This window comes from Alosa alosa, chromosome 19 (assembly GCF_017589495.1).
Source record: "Alosa alosa isolate M-15738 ecotype Scorff River chromosome 19, AALO_Geno_1.1, whole genome shotgun sequence".
In the NCBI taxonomy this organism is placed as follows: domain Eukaryota; kingdom Metazoa; phylum Chordata; class Actinopteri; order Clupeiformes; family Clupeidae; genus Alosa; species Alosa alosa.
The window spans coordinates 8,130,204-8,143,064 of record NC_063207.1 but is presented as its reverse complement, the minus strand read 5'-3'; the positions used below and the strand labels follow the sequence as shown (position 1 = coordinate 8,143,064).

Here is a 12,861-nt window from a genome sequence, read left to right as displayed (position 1 = left end):
TGAAAAAAGCGGAGAAACTATAAAAATCCGAGAAGACACGCACTGAGCCGACGCGGCTCGTTCACTTGGACAGGAGGGGCAGAGCCCTACTAAAGATTCATCCACTAGAAAAGTAGATCCACAAAATATTTTTTTTAAATAAAATGTTGTTTGTTTATTATTGTAATCAGTGGCAAAGTACTCAATCATGTTACATTTTTGTATGATTTGCAAAGAAATTTCGCAAAGATCGCAAAGATCTCGTTGATCATATCCGTAGTTGTTGTAGGCCTACTGTAACGTTACATTTCATTTCTGGTAGGGCTCTGAAGAAATTGAAAAGCGCCTGCTGTTTGTCTATGTAAATCTGTCGACCGATAATGGAACTGCAGCTAGAGCGCTAGAAGGTCGGGTGGGCAGATCATGCCACTGCCCACCATACGACGTCAGAATTTACTGCCTAGTGTAGGTAGTAGCAGGCTCGGACTAGTAATCTGTACAACCAGGCATGTGGGCCGGTGGATTTTTAAAAAAAAAAGTTATTTAGCCTATTTGCGCCCCGTCATGTAGACCTAGGCTTAGCCTATAAATGCAGTTGCATCCATTTGGATTGGCGGGTGACAGGTCAATCATTTTGGCCTCTTCATGACATACAAAAATACACACCAATAAAGTATTTTGATACAAAATACAGAGCCTTTTCCTTCAACCCAATAAAATACAAATGACAAAATACTATTTTGCATTTGAAACACATATTACATGTTTCAGAAATACTACCCATCCCTGGGAACAGGCAGATTACATCTTTATAGTTGGCCATATAATGACATACTTAGGTTAATACTGTATTTCACCACACTGTAAAAAATAATAAGTAATGGTTACTTGAAAAAAGGGTGGAAACTCGTTGCCTTAAATAAGTTAAGTAAACAAAACTTTTCTCTTTCAAGTTATGTTTACTTGATGTCTACAAGTAATGCTTACTTAGAAGAAGTTATCCTTACTTAAGACTTTAAAGTTCTGGTTACTTACTTCCAACTAGTAAAGTTTACTTCATGCCCTCAAGTAAAGCTTACTTGAATCAAAGTTGTATTTACTACTGTTAAATGAGTTACCCTTACTTTGAGTTGTAAAGGGTACTTTATGTTGGATAGTAAAGTTTACTTGCAGAATATACACAAATAGTTGGCACTATTAGATTAGATAACTTTATTGTCATTTTGCAGAGTACAAGTACAAAGACAACAAAATGCAGTTTGCATCTAACTAGAAGTGCAAAAAAAGCAGAAAAATGCAATGTGATATACAAAGACAGGTGGTGCATAGACAGGATAGGAAATATGCGGTGTAAACAGTAGTATACAGTTGGTTTACAGAAGGTGGTTTAGAGTAATATAAATTAGGTATAAATATGTGCAGTGTATTAGCAGAATAAATATGGATATATTTGGTATGAACCATATAGACATATATGTACAGTATACAGCTATGTGCAGTGTGGTAACAGTACTGTAGTGCAGAAACAGTAACATTATAACAGTAGTAAGAATACGTGTATGTGCAGGATGAATAGTATGAAGAGCAGTAGAAAATGGAATGGCTATATGTGTAATTACAGTATGTACATTTGTAAATAAATAGAACACTATGGGTGGGATAGGGTAGTGCAATTGTCCACGGGGGTGGGTGTCCCCGTCAAGGTTTCCGTGGTCATGGTGGACACCTCAACAGGCACAGGCAAGGAGGCATCGGGGGGGCTTAGTTGGTTGGTTGTCACCGGGATGCACAGCTAGAGTTCAGTAGGGTGACAGCCGCGGGAAGGAGCTTCCTCTGAACCTGCTGGTTTGGGTGCAGAGAGACCTGTAACGCCTCTCAGAGGGGAGTGGGGTGAACAGTCTGTGGTTGAGGTGAGAACAGTCTTTGATGATGATGCGCGCATATACACGCAAGCATCACTTGCCCTGGATGGCCTTGATGGTGGGGAGTGAGGAACCCGGTGATCGTTGGCCAGTTTTCACCACCCTCTACAGTTTTTTTGGGTAAGTATTCTGGTGTAACCTCCATGTTTCAATCAGTAGTGTTTGAGCAACTGACCTCTGACTTCACATCCAAACAAGCACAACTTACATGTCCAGTTCATTGCTCTGCATTTTCAGTTTTCCAACTGCAAAAAAAAAAAAAGAGGGCAAAATTATTATCAATATGCATCTATTGGCCATGTTTAACTAAAACAGCTGATTAAGTTTATCACATTAAATGTTAATTTAAATTATTTCTCCAGAGACCTAATTAATACTGTTAAGCTAAAAATATTATGATTTGGCAACTTAATTTTCTCTATTGCTTCAGGCCTAGTACATTTATCACAATAGAATTTAAAATGTCAATCATACGTTGGAATTATATGATGCCATTTTGCACCTCAATAATGGCACATTTGTTCAAATTCCACACACTGCAACCTAAGTCCTCTTGCTAAATCACAACGAAAGATTTTAGATAAAAGACCATGGCTTTCTCAGTCAGTAAGGTTATGAGTCCAATTATCCTAATTGTTTTATCAATACAGTAGGAATATCGACGTAAACCATACACAGTTTAATCTTTACACGTTTTGAATCAACTTAGCATGCTAGCAAGCGTTTCTCATGAGAAATGGCTAACGTTAGAACTAAACTTCATTAAGAGAGCTCATGAAGACAACTGCTATTGGCAAATTTATACAGCCTAGTTTTAGACCCCAGGCGCCACCACTTCCGTCGTTACGCCACCACTAACGTCGATAACAAAAAATATCAAAGGGCTTGAATACCTAGAATATTTGTTTTCTGCTCAGCATGGTCTGAGGCAGTGTTAACAAAGATCTTTGGTGTTAACTCGCATAGCTGCTATCAGTTTGCTGCAAACTGTTAGCAGCTAAGCGATATATCGACCACTTAGCAAGTTGAACTTAACATTACCCCAGTTGTTAATGAAACCGAATGTACAGTTTTGCACAAATGCTGTTAGTTCAACCTATACTGTAAACATTTGACACATTAATACATACTGTAAACTTACCGGACAGAGCAAGTCACTGGTGAAGCTGTTACACTCCCATCCCAAAAGTCAGCCACACCGTAACACTGCCGACCGTTGGCTGTGGAATCCAGAATGCTCCCTCTGCAACTGTGCGCGTGTGCACTGCGTGAGTCCAGTTTACTCAGGTCTGAGTTGTGAAGCTTACTCGTGTATCTCAAGTTTTAGACCCCATTGTTGCAAGTTCGGCACATTACTAATGTTACTCTAGTAAGAACACTAGGTCAGCCTATAGTAAGTAAAGTATACTTGTGTTACTGCAGTAAGATGTAGTGTTATTTTTTACAGTGCAGTTAGGGCACAAAAATGGCCAGTAGCTGCACTGTGTAGCCTATCTTGACATGTCTTTAAGTTTTGGGTTACAATATACAGGTAGTGGGCTCTCTGTTGATTTTAATGAGTAGGCCTAAGCCTAAAGTTACAGCATTTCTATCACAATTGACCAGACTTTGACCTTTTGTCTTCTTTTAACAAAATTCTGGCTATGATTGTTCCTTGTATTGCATCATGAGCCATCACTGCACCTATTGCATTCTATTGCAATCACTGCACCTATCACTGCACCTATTGCATTCTACTGTTGTTAGCCTTAAGCCTAGCTCATTATGTTGTACCACATCACCCTCCATTAGAAGTACAATGAGCTGCATTGAGCATAATAAACTGCATTTAGAATTCCAAATCCATATTTCCAGATATTTTGGTAAAAGTAACTTAAAAGTAATACAATAGTAGTGTAATGCCTTACAATTCAGAGACAGTAATATTATAATGTAATGAATTACTTTGAAATGACAGTAATAAGTAATTCATAATATATTATGATTTTGAAGTAACTTGCCCAACACTGATTAAACCACACGTCACTGCTTGACTAAAGGGAAAATATAGGCTACTGAACATGCATGGAGATTGTCATAGTTGACAGAAATTATGATTTGTGCCAACATGTTGTAGAAACACAACCACAGTTAGGCCTATTTGGTGCAAATCTTCTACATTGGTTATAGTCAGAGATTCACATTAACTGTTGGCTATCACCACAAGTGTATTGAAGTGTACAGAAGTGTACAGAAATTACGATACTGATTATATAATAACCTATAGGTCCAAATCTAAATGTTTGGGTTCAGTTTATGAAGTGTTGCTACAGCATGATACTGTGTGTTTGTTATTTATGGGGGGGGATCAGGGGGGATTTTGGTATTGGTGGGCTTGTGTGTGTGTGTGTGTGTGTGTGGGGGTCGTCGGTCCAGTAGTGGGCCGGTCCAGGAGAAAATTGTCAGGGCCGAATTTTGTTCCCAGTCCGACCCTGGGTAGTAGCCTATGCCTACTGTATTAGTCCGCACGAAGTTTGTGAGGTCAGGCAGACAGTTGAAAAATGGCGAGTGAACAGCGTGTGTGCAATAGTGTGGAGTTTCTCTTAAAGAACGTATTCGAAAGACTTGAGTTTGTAGTTAACTTAGCTATCAAAGACCTAGGACCTGATCAGCCCGACATTAACATCGTATATAAACAAACAAAGGACAAGAGTCGGTCATTTAATCGGACATTTTCACGTTCGTGGTAGGCCATATGTCTGATAAGAAGCTCTGGTTGTCCTGAACGCAATAAAATGTTCTGTTTTCCATGCCTGCTTTCCGATCTTCTGGGGGACAAGGGGATGTTTGGAGTAGGCTAGTGTAGGTGTGTGTGACATGAAACATTTTTCAGAGAAGGCAAAAAACATGAGGCTAGCTTCTGAGTTGTGCAAATTAGCCATGCTGGGGAAAGCTAATATTGCAGCACAACTCAATGAGGGCTACACTGTACAGTAAGTGCGAAATCGTGTAGCCTACGAGTTTGTTCACCTGAGAGTGACACAGATAAAGTAAGGCTGATTGCACAGACATTTGATGGGGCTAGGGTCATGAGAGGAGCATCTGGTGGAGTGCGTAAGAAAGTGCAAGATGTGTAGCCTGCCCTAATTGCTATGCACATCAATTGAACCTGGTGATGGAAAAGGTTGCGTCAGCAGCATCCTCAGTGCGTGTCTTCTCGGATTTTTATAGTTTCTCCGCTTTTTTCACAAGATCTCCGAAAAGTCAAGTCAAGTCAAGTCAAGTTTATTTATATAGCACATTTCATACACAGAGGTCATTCAATGTGCTTTACATAAACAAAACCAAACAATAATAACAAATAAAAGCATAGAAGGGCAATATAGTCAAAGAATAATTAAAAGGTAAAGATCATAATAAAAAGAAAACATAAAACACAAGGTAAAATCATTTAAAAATAAAGAATAATTAGTAAGCAAAAACAAAGGCAAAAGTAGGAAAAAAAGTAATAAAAGACAAAGTAGAATAATTATCAAGGCAGATTCAGAATTTGTAACTCGGCACAGTTAGCAGAAAGCATCTGAGAACAGTTTGGTCTTAAGTCTAGATTTAAAACTGGCTACAGTTGGGGCCTTTTAATGTCATCCTAAAGTTGGTTCCACAGCTGAGCGCGATAGCAGCTAAAAGCTGCTTCACCATGTTTAGTTCTAACTGTAGGTTTTACTAGCAGGTTTTTCACCTGGGACCTGAGAGGACGAGAAGGTGTGTACTGCTGAAGCATGTCTGACAAGTATTTAGGTCCTGCTCCATTTACTGATTTATAAACAAGCAATAGTGCTTTAAAGTCAATTCTGTGACTTACTGGAAGCCAGTGCAAGGACTTAAGAATTGGAGTAATGTGGTCAGTTCTTTTAGTTTTTGTTAGAGTCCTAGCTGCTGCATTTTGTATCACCTGAAGCTGTTTAATAGTCTTTTTAGGAAGGCCTGTGAACAGTCCATTGCAGTAATCAACCCTGCTGGAGATAAATGCATGAATGAGTTTTTCTAAGTCATGTTTTGACATCAGCCCTCTGAGTTTGGCAATATTTTTGAGGTGGTAAAAAGCTGATTTAGTTATCGCTTTCATGTGGCTGTTGAAATTTAGATCACTGTCAATTAATACACCAAGATTTTTAACAGTATCCTTTGCCTTCAACCCTTTTGTGAGGAGAGTGGCAACCCTAAGTCTTTCCTCATTTCTACCAAATATAAGAAAAGATTTAAAAGCTTATTTTGCAGTGTTTCGAAATAATTGAAACATCTGGAGATTTTAATACAATCTCAGTTAGAGAGGCTTTTTTTTAGAGAGGTTTTCTCGAATGCTCTTAGATCCCGAGTTTTTATTCCTTAGACCTGTTCTAAGATCATGCCCCGTGTAGATGTGCTCTATGCACAGCTGCAGAAAAGAGCAATCGATGCAGTGGAGGCACACAGGGTTACAGACAAGTTTGTGGCCAACATGAGAACGATAGGCCTACGTGATGTCCCGTGCCTTTGTGCAAAACATACCAGTGTCCAGGATAAGCGCAGGACCGCTTGTATCTTTGCGCAAATTGCCTATGAAGTGTGTGACAATCATAGTTACCGCCACCGACAGATTTTCATTCACTGACCATTTGTCTGCCGCCTTCCTATTTGATAGTTCAAGTTTCCTCAAATTTTCCAAATCATTCCCCAAGGAGCTCTTGAAAAAAACTGCCCTTTTACGTGTATGTGTCACTTAATATTAATTTCTATACAAACCACGGTGGACACGCAAGCACTCATTCATACACACAAAATATTTACCTTTTTAATGAATAGCCTACTTTTACTCTTTAAAGTTGAGCTGGCTCTTGAACACAATAATTTCGTTACTTATAATTTCTTTTATGAGTAGGCTAGGCCTACATGACAATAAACAACTTAAACTTGACTATGAGAGCTGAGTGGTGTAAGGCGTGAAGCCTACACTTGAGCTCTAGTGGAATTTTGATTTCATAAAGGAATTCTCGGTTATTTGTTTCCCTCTTGAGTTTTTCCCCCAAAGTAGTTCTCCACTGATCTGAGCTAATGAGCTGATTAGCGGTACCTAGGCTACATTGTAGCTTTTATTTGTCTGGAATCTCAAAATTTTAAACTTCACTTCTTATGAATAAAATAACATTAAGTAGGCTATAGGTTAATAATGCATGAACAAAACGGTATTCTGACCGCAAGTGGTAACATTATGGAATTCCATTCCCCAGATTTCGCTCATAGCCTAGCCATAGAAAGAAAGAGTCGTAAAAATGAACAAAATCTCCATCAAACTTGGCACAAATATTCTTTGGGACCCACTTTATCCAAAAAGCACATTAGCCACGCAAAAAATCCAATATGGCCACCATTTTCCAAGATGGCCACCATTGAAAGCCATTATACTTGGTTTTTGACTTGGATTGGGATTGGACAATCACATTTTGATGATCTTGATATTTAAATATAGGTAAATGGGCCTAGACTTTCCAATTCCACGATAAAATGACAAAGAATGTGTTGAATTGTGAAGATAGACGCAATTCATTTTAGTACTAATTTTAGCATAATTAAATTGTTTTTTTGTTAATAAAACATATGTTGGTTCGGTAACTTCAGCAGGGGCATGTGCATGTTCTTTTTTCAGTTTAATATAATTTCAATATAATAGTGCAGATTGACAAGAAATTAGCCGGAAAGAGAGACAGGGCTTGATCGGGAAATTATCACGAGTTTAAACTGAACTTCAGAGGGGGCAGGGGGACTAAGTAAATGCATAAATGCATGTGTTTGTTTAAAATATATATATATATATATATATTTTTTTTTTAATAATAAATAATAATACATTTTATTTAGAGCGCCTTTCATGTCACCCAAGGTCACTTCACAAATAAACAAAAACAAAAAGGTTGTAAAATTATAGTCATCTCAAAAAAAATAAATTAAAAGTAAAAGTAAAAATAAAAAAGTATCATGTATTCTGTAGGCAACTGGAAGCCAGTGCAGTTGCATCAGTAATGGTGTTACATGACTAGTGGATTTGGAGCCTATAATAATCCTTGTTGCAGAATTCTGAATTAGTTGGAGCCGATGGAGTAGCTTGTTAGGGATTCCGGACAAAATGGAATTACAGTAGTCAAGGCGCAATGTCACATCCGCATTTACAAGGACTTCTGCACTCTGCTGGGTGAGCGCTGGGTGAAGCCGTGCAATGTTCCTTAGATGGAAAAAAGCACTTCGAGACATACTGTTTATGTGCGCACTAAATGAAAGTGTGTTGTCCAGTATGACACCAAGGCTCTTGACCTGGTTGGAGCAAGGGATGGTGCTGTCATCTATACAAAGGGTGAAAGGTTCCATCTTAGCAAGAGCTGATTTGGAGCCAACCACTAAGAGCTCAGTCTTACTGCTATTCAGCTTCAGGTAGTTTAGTGTCATCCACAAGTTTATGTCATGCAGGCAGGCAGTAATTGCAGCTGGAGGAAGAGTGGCAGTAGGTTTTGTAGATAAGTAGAGCTGGGTGTCATCAGCATAGCAGTGAAATTGAACACCATGTTGCCTGAGGATAGTGCCAAGTGGGAGGAGGTAGATAATAAACAACAGAGGGCCCAACACAGACCCCTGGGGTACCCCTCTTGTCACAACACTGCTCTCAGACTTGCAACTCTGTATTTGTACAAACTGTGTCCTTCCAGAGAGATAGGAGGTGAACCACTGGTGAACGCTGCCCCGCACTCCGATATTGGCTAAACGTTCCAGGAGAAGATGGTGGGAGATGGTGTCAAAGGCTGCACTGAGATCAAGGAGAATCAGAATGGAAATAAGTCCATCATCAGCTGCACAGAGGAGGTCATTAGTAATCTTAATCATGGCCGTTTCAGTACTGTGCATAGGACGAAATCCAGACTGGAATGGCTCGAAGAGGTCATTGTCCTTCAGGTGATCCTGGAGTTGAGTTGCCACTATCTTCTCAAGAACTTTGGAGAGAAAAGGCAAGTTGGAAATAGGCCTGTAATTGTTGAAGTTGTCAGATATTTGTGTGTGTGTACCATGTATTACCTCAATAGAACAACAAAGACTAACAGGAAATGTGTGGGAAAGAGACAGGGCCCCAGTAACATCTAGTGACACCTCTGCTCTGTAGCTAGCCATATTAGAATGTCTGCATTACAGATGGCCTGGCCCCAGATACACCAGACTTAGGCCTTCCAGGCTGTCAGGTTTATGCAAAGAACATTTTCTTCTTTGGTCACAATCACCACATTGTCTGGACACCAAGTCACAATTAGGTAAGCTAGAAACCCAAAACGTTCAGTCTTGTTGTCATTGTCTCGCAGGAAGCTTTTCCAGTTAGGTGGTACTTTGGTCTTGTCAGACACACATTAGGGCTGATGGGTTCTCAGTTATTCCAATGGCACCACCATCACCTTTGACAATTGCATTGGCCTATTCATGGGCTTGATCAAAAGCCAATCCGGAAAACTCTGTGGGTCTTGTGGACCACAAAGTTCCCTTGCTGAAATTCATTGGCCTGAGGATGTGTTTGTTAAGAGACCAGGTCTCTAAGGTGTATGGAAAGCCATCTAGCATAGTTGACATTATTGTTTGCAAAGAAGAAGGGGATGAGTGCAGACAATGATTGACAATACAAAGTAAAGTGTGCTTCTCTGAAAGACCTGATCAAAGAGAACTTCACCAATTGCATTGACATAACAAGCTCCCAGAATTGAAACTGTGGACTCTTCATCTGCCGTTTCTCACACCAGTCTTCCCAACTTAAGGATGATCCCAACAAGAAGTACGGCCTTGATCGATATTCGAGAGAGAGAATAAATGATATTCGAGTGAGAAAGAGGATCAACGATATTCGAGAGTAAGCTTCGATAAACGATTTTCGAGTGCAGTCCAACTATTTCTGGCCGCCATCTTGGAAACTAGCCTTGAAATAGATTTCTCTCTTTGCACCATTTATTTTGCCATGTTAAAAAACATACAAATTGATGTCTAGATCATGTAAATACGCCCAGCCATTAAAGTTCTACAGCAGAAAACGTTTTTCTTACATTTGATGTGGCGGCCATCTTGAAAAATGGCCGCCATGTTGGATTTTCAGGTGGCTAATGTGCTTTCCTCAAAAAGTAGGTTCTAGTGATTATTCATGCCAATTTTGGTGCTTGTATCACAAAGTGAACGATTGTCCTGGAATATGGACTTAACCTGCCGCACTACACCAGGTTCAATTGATGTGCATAGCAATTAGGGTAGGCTACACGTCTTGCACTTTCTTACGCACTCCACCAGATGCTCCTCTCATGACACTAGCCCCATCAAATGTCTGTGCAATCAGCCTTACTTTATCTGTGTCACTCATGGGTGAACAAACTCGTACACGATTTCTTACTTACAGTGTAGCCCTCATCGAGTTGTGCTGCAATATTAGCTTTCCCCAGCATGGCTAATTTGCACAACTCAGATGCTAGCCTCATGTTTTTTGCCTTCTCTGAAATTTTTTTCATGTCACACACACCTACACTAGCCTACTCCAAACATCCCCTTGTCCACCAGAAGATCAGAAAAGCAGGCATGGAAAACAGAACATTTTATTGCGTTCAGGACAACCAGAGCTTCTCATAAGACATATGGCCTACCACGAACGTGAAAATGTCCGATTAAATGACCGACTCTTGTCCTTTGTTTGTTGGTATACGATGTTAATGTCGGGCTGATCAGGTCCTAGGTCTTTGATAGCTAAGTTAACTACAAACTCAAGTCTTTCGAATAAGTTCTTTAAGAGAAACTCCACACTATTGCACACACGCTGTTTACTCGCCATTTTTCAACTGTCTGCCTGACCTCACAAACTTCGTGCGGACTAATACAGTAGGCATAGGCTACTACCTACAGTAGGCAGTAAGTTCTGACGTCGTATAGGGTGGGCAGTGGCATGATCTGCCCACCCGACCTTCTACTAACCGCGTTCTAGCTGCAGTTCCATTATCGGTCGACAGATTTACATAGACAAACAGCAGGCGCTGTTCAATTTCTTCAGGGCAGTGACGTCACTGCCCTACCAGAAATGAAATGTAACGTTACAGTAGGCCTACAACAACTACGGATATGATCAATGAGATCTTTGCGATCTTTGCGAAATTTCTTTGCAAATCATACAAAAATGTAACATGATTGAGTACTTTGCCACTGATTACAATAATAAACAAACAACATTTTATTTAAAAAAAATATTTTGTGGATCTACTTTTCTAGTGGATGAATCTTTAGTAGGGCTCTGCCCCTCCTGCCCAAGTGAACGAGCCGCGTCTGTAGCCTACTAGTTTTATTTCACTCTCTGAAACAAAACGTAGCAGAGCACTGGTTTTAACACACACTGCACATCCTTTCTCCCAAAAGCGCCACCGATCAAAAGCCCCACTCCTCTTCAATTTCTTTTCATACTTGCACAGCAACCCTGTTGTTGACACAATTGATTATTGGTGCGTTCATGTATAATGGGGAGAACATTTTCTCCAGTAGGCTAAGGTCCACGCCTCATTTGGTTGGCTTTGGGCGCCAACTTGTAAAGTTACTGCAGTAAAAAGCAGTAGGCCTACAGCTAGCCTACAATGCAGTTTTTTTCATGTCGAAAACTGCATTCTTGCATGAACTGCTAAGGAACTCCTGATGACACTAAAAACTGCTGTTGACACTTGAATTCAATTTGAAAGACTGCAGCTTTTTCTGTAAGGGAACAAGTGGGACTTGGGAACATTTTGTTAATTTTGGTAGGCTGTATTGTGGTCTTTTGTCATTTGTAGTCCGATTTTTTAATATCCGTGGACTTTATGTTTAAGTGATTTTATTGTTAATTGACATATTGTTTATTGACATAGGCTATGTCAATTATGTCAAGGGTCAGGCTTCCCAGAGCTAAGGGTAAGTGCCTTCCTCAAGGGCACAGAGGTGGCAGTCAGGAAATAAACCCACAACTTTGCTGGCTACTGCATGCTAGACTGGCCCAGACCCTTCCTTATACGCTCCTTACTAGGCCTATGCTACCACGAACCTTTTCGATATTTGATCCCAAAGCAAGCCAAATGATTCCATCAAAGAGGCGACATAATTATTATATATTAATATGTGGGCTATTCCAGTACTATGTGGGGGAATCTATTTCAAGCATGTCAAGCACATAGTGGTCAACTTGGGTGAGGCAACTGGACGCTAAGTGGAAAACCTCCAATAGAAGAACCCTTTAGCTTCATTTGCCTAACAAAGTAAATCCATAGGACTCTTCCATTGGGTGTTTTCTCTTTTTTTCACTTACTGTGAGTTGCCTCATTCAGGTTTATCTCTAAAACCACATACTGTAGGCTACTTGAAGTGTCCCCCCAGAGCATATAGTCAATTGATATAAAAGGAATATGGATATTTTAACATTTTTTTAAATCATATACTACACATGATAGAAATATAACTCCAGGCAGCAGTGGCAAGGAAAAACTCTCACATGGACAGAAGCAGTGTGAGGGCCCAGGCTCAGGGAGCGACCACACTCCCTGGTCATTCTTTTTGACCTAAGAAAACCCAAGAACAGTGGGTGAGGAGGCAATTTATAAAGAAAATAACACAATCCATGCACTGCAACTGCAACACACTGTGTGTGCATGTGTAAGAGAGTGTATTAGAGTGTTACATAACATATGTTTTTGAGCTTTAAGTTGCAAAAATGGCTAGGCCTATATAAATAAAAGTTTTGACACTCACTTAGGTCATTGCCATTGTCATTCTTTATCTCTCTGAGACCTATTGAAATATGAAAATGATAACTCCTTCTCTTGGCCCCTCTTATTACAGTGATCCCTTCATAATAAGTTGGTACTAACCATGTTTCAGGGACTGCATCTCCCCCTGCTGGCTCGTTTTACCAGAGAGGGCTAGTAATCAA

The 12,861-nt window shown here is 39.9% G+C and overlaps 1 protein-coding gene across 2 annotated transcripts in view; it reads right to left on the bottom strand.

Annotated features, from left to right (window-relative positions):
• Positions 1 to 12,857, bottom strand: part of mocs1 (molybdenum cofactor synthesis 1) — a 28,091-nt gene extending 15,234 nt beyond the window's left edge. Inside the window, exons 1-2 of one of the 2 annotated variants that reach the window (XM_048228005.1) lie at positions 12,681 to 12,857; positions 12,424 to 12,490 (exon numbers count right to left, since the gene is read on the bottom strand). In XM_048228005.1, the coding sequence (XP_048083962.1) occupies positions 12,424 to 12,480 (57 nt within the window). In that variant the 5' untranslated portion in view covers positions 12,481 to 12,490; positions 12,681 to 12,857. The remainder of the gene's footprint in view (positions 1 to 12,423; positions 12,491 to 12,680) is intronic. The other variant, XM_048228006.1, reaches the window with a different exon arrangement.
• Between the last annotated feature and the right edge of the window lie 4 nt (positions 12,858 to 12,861).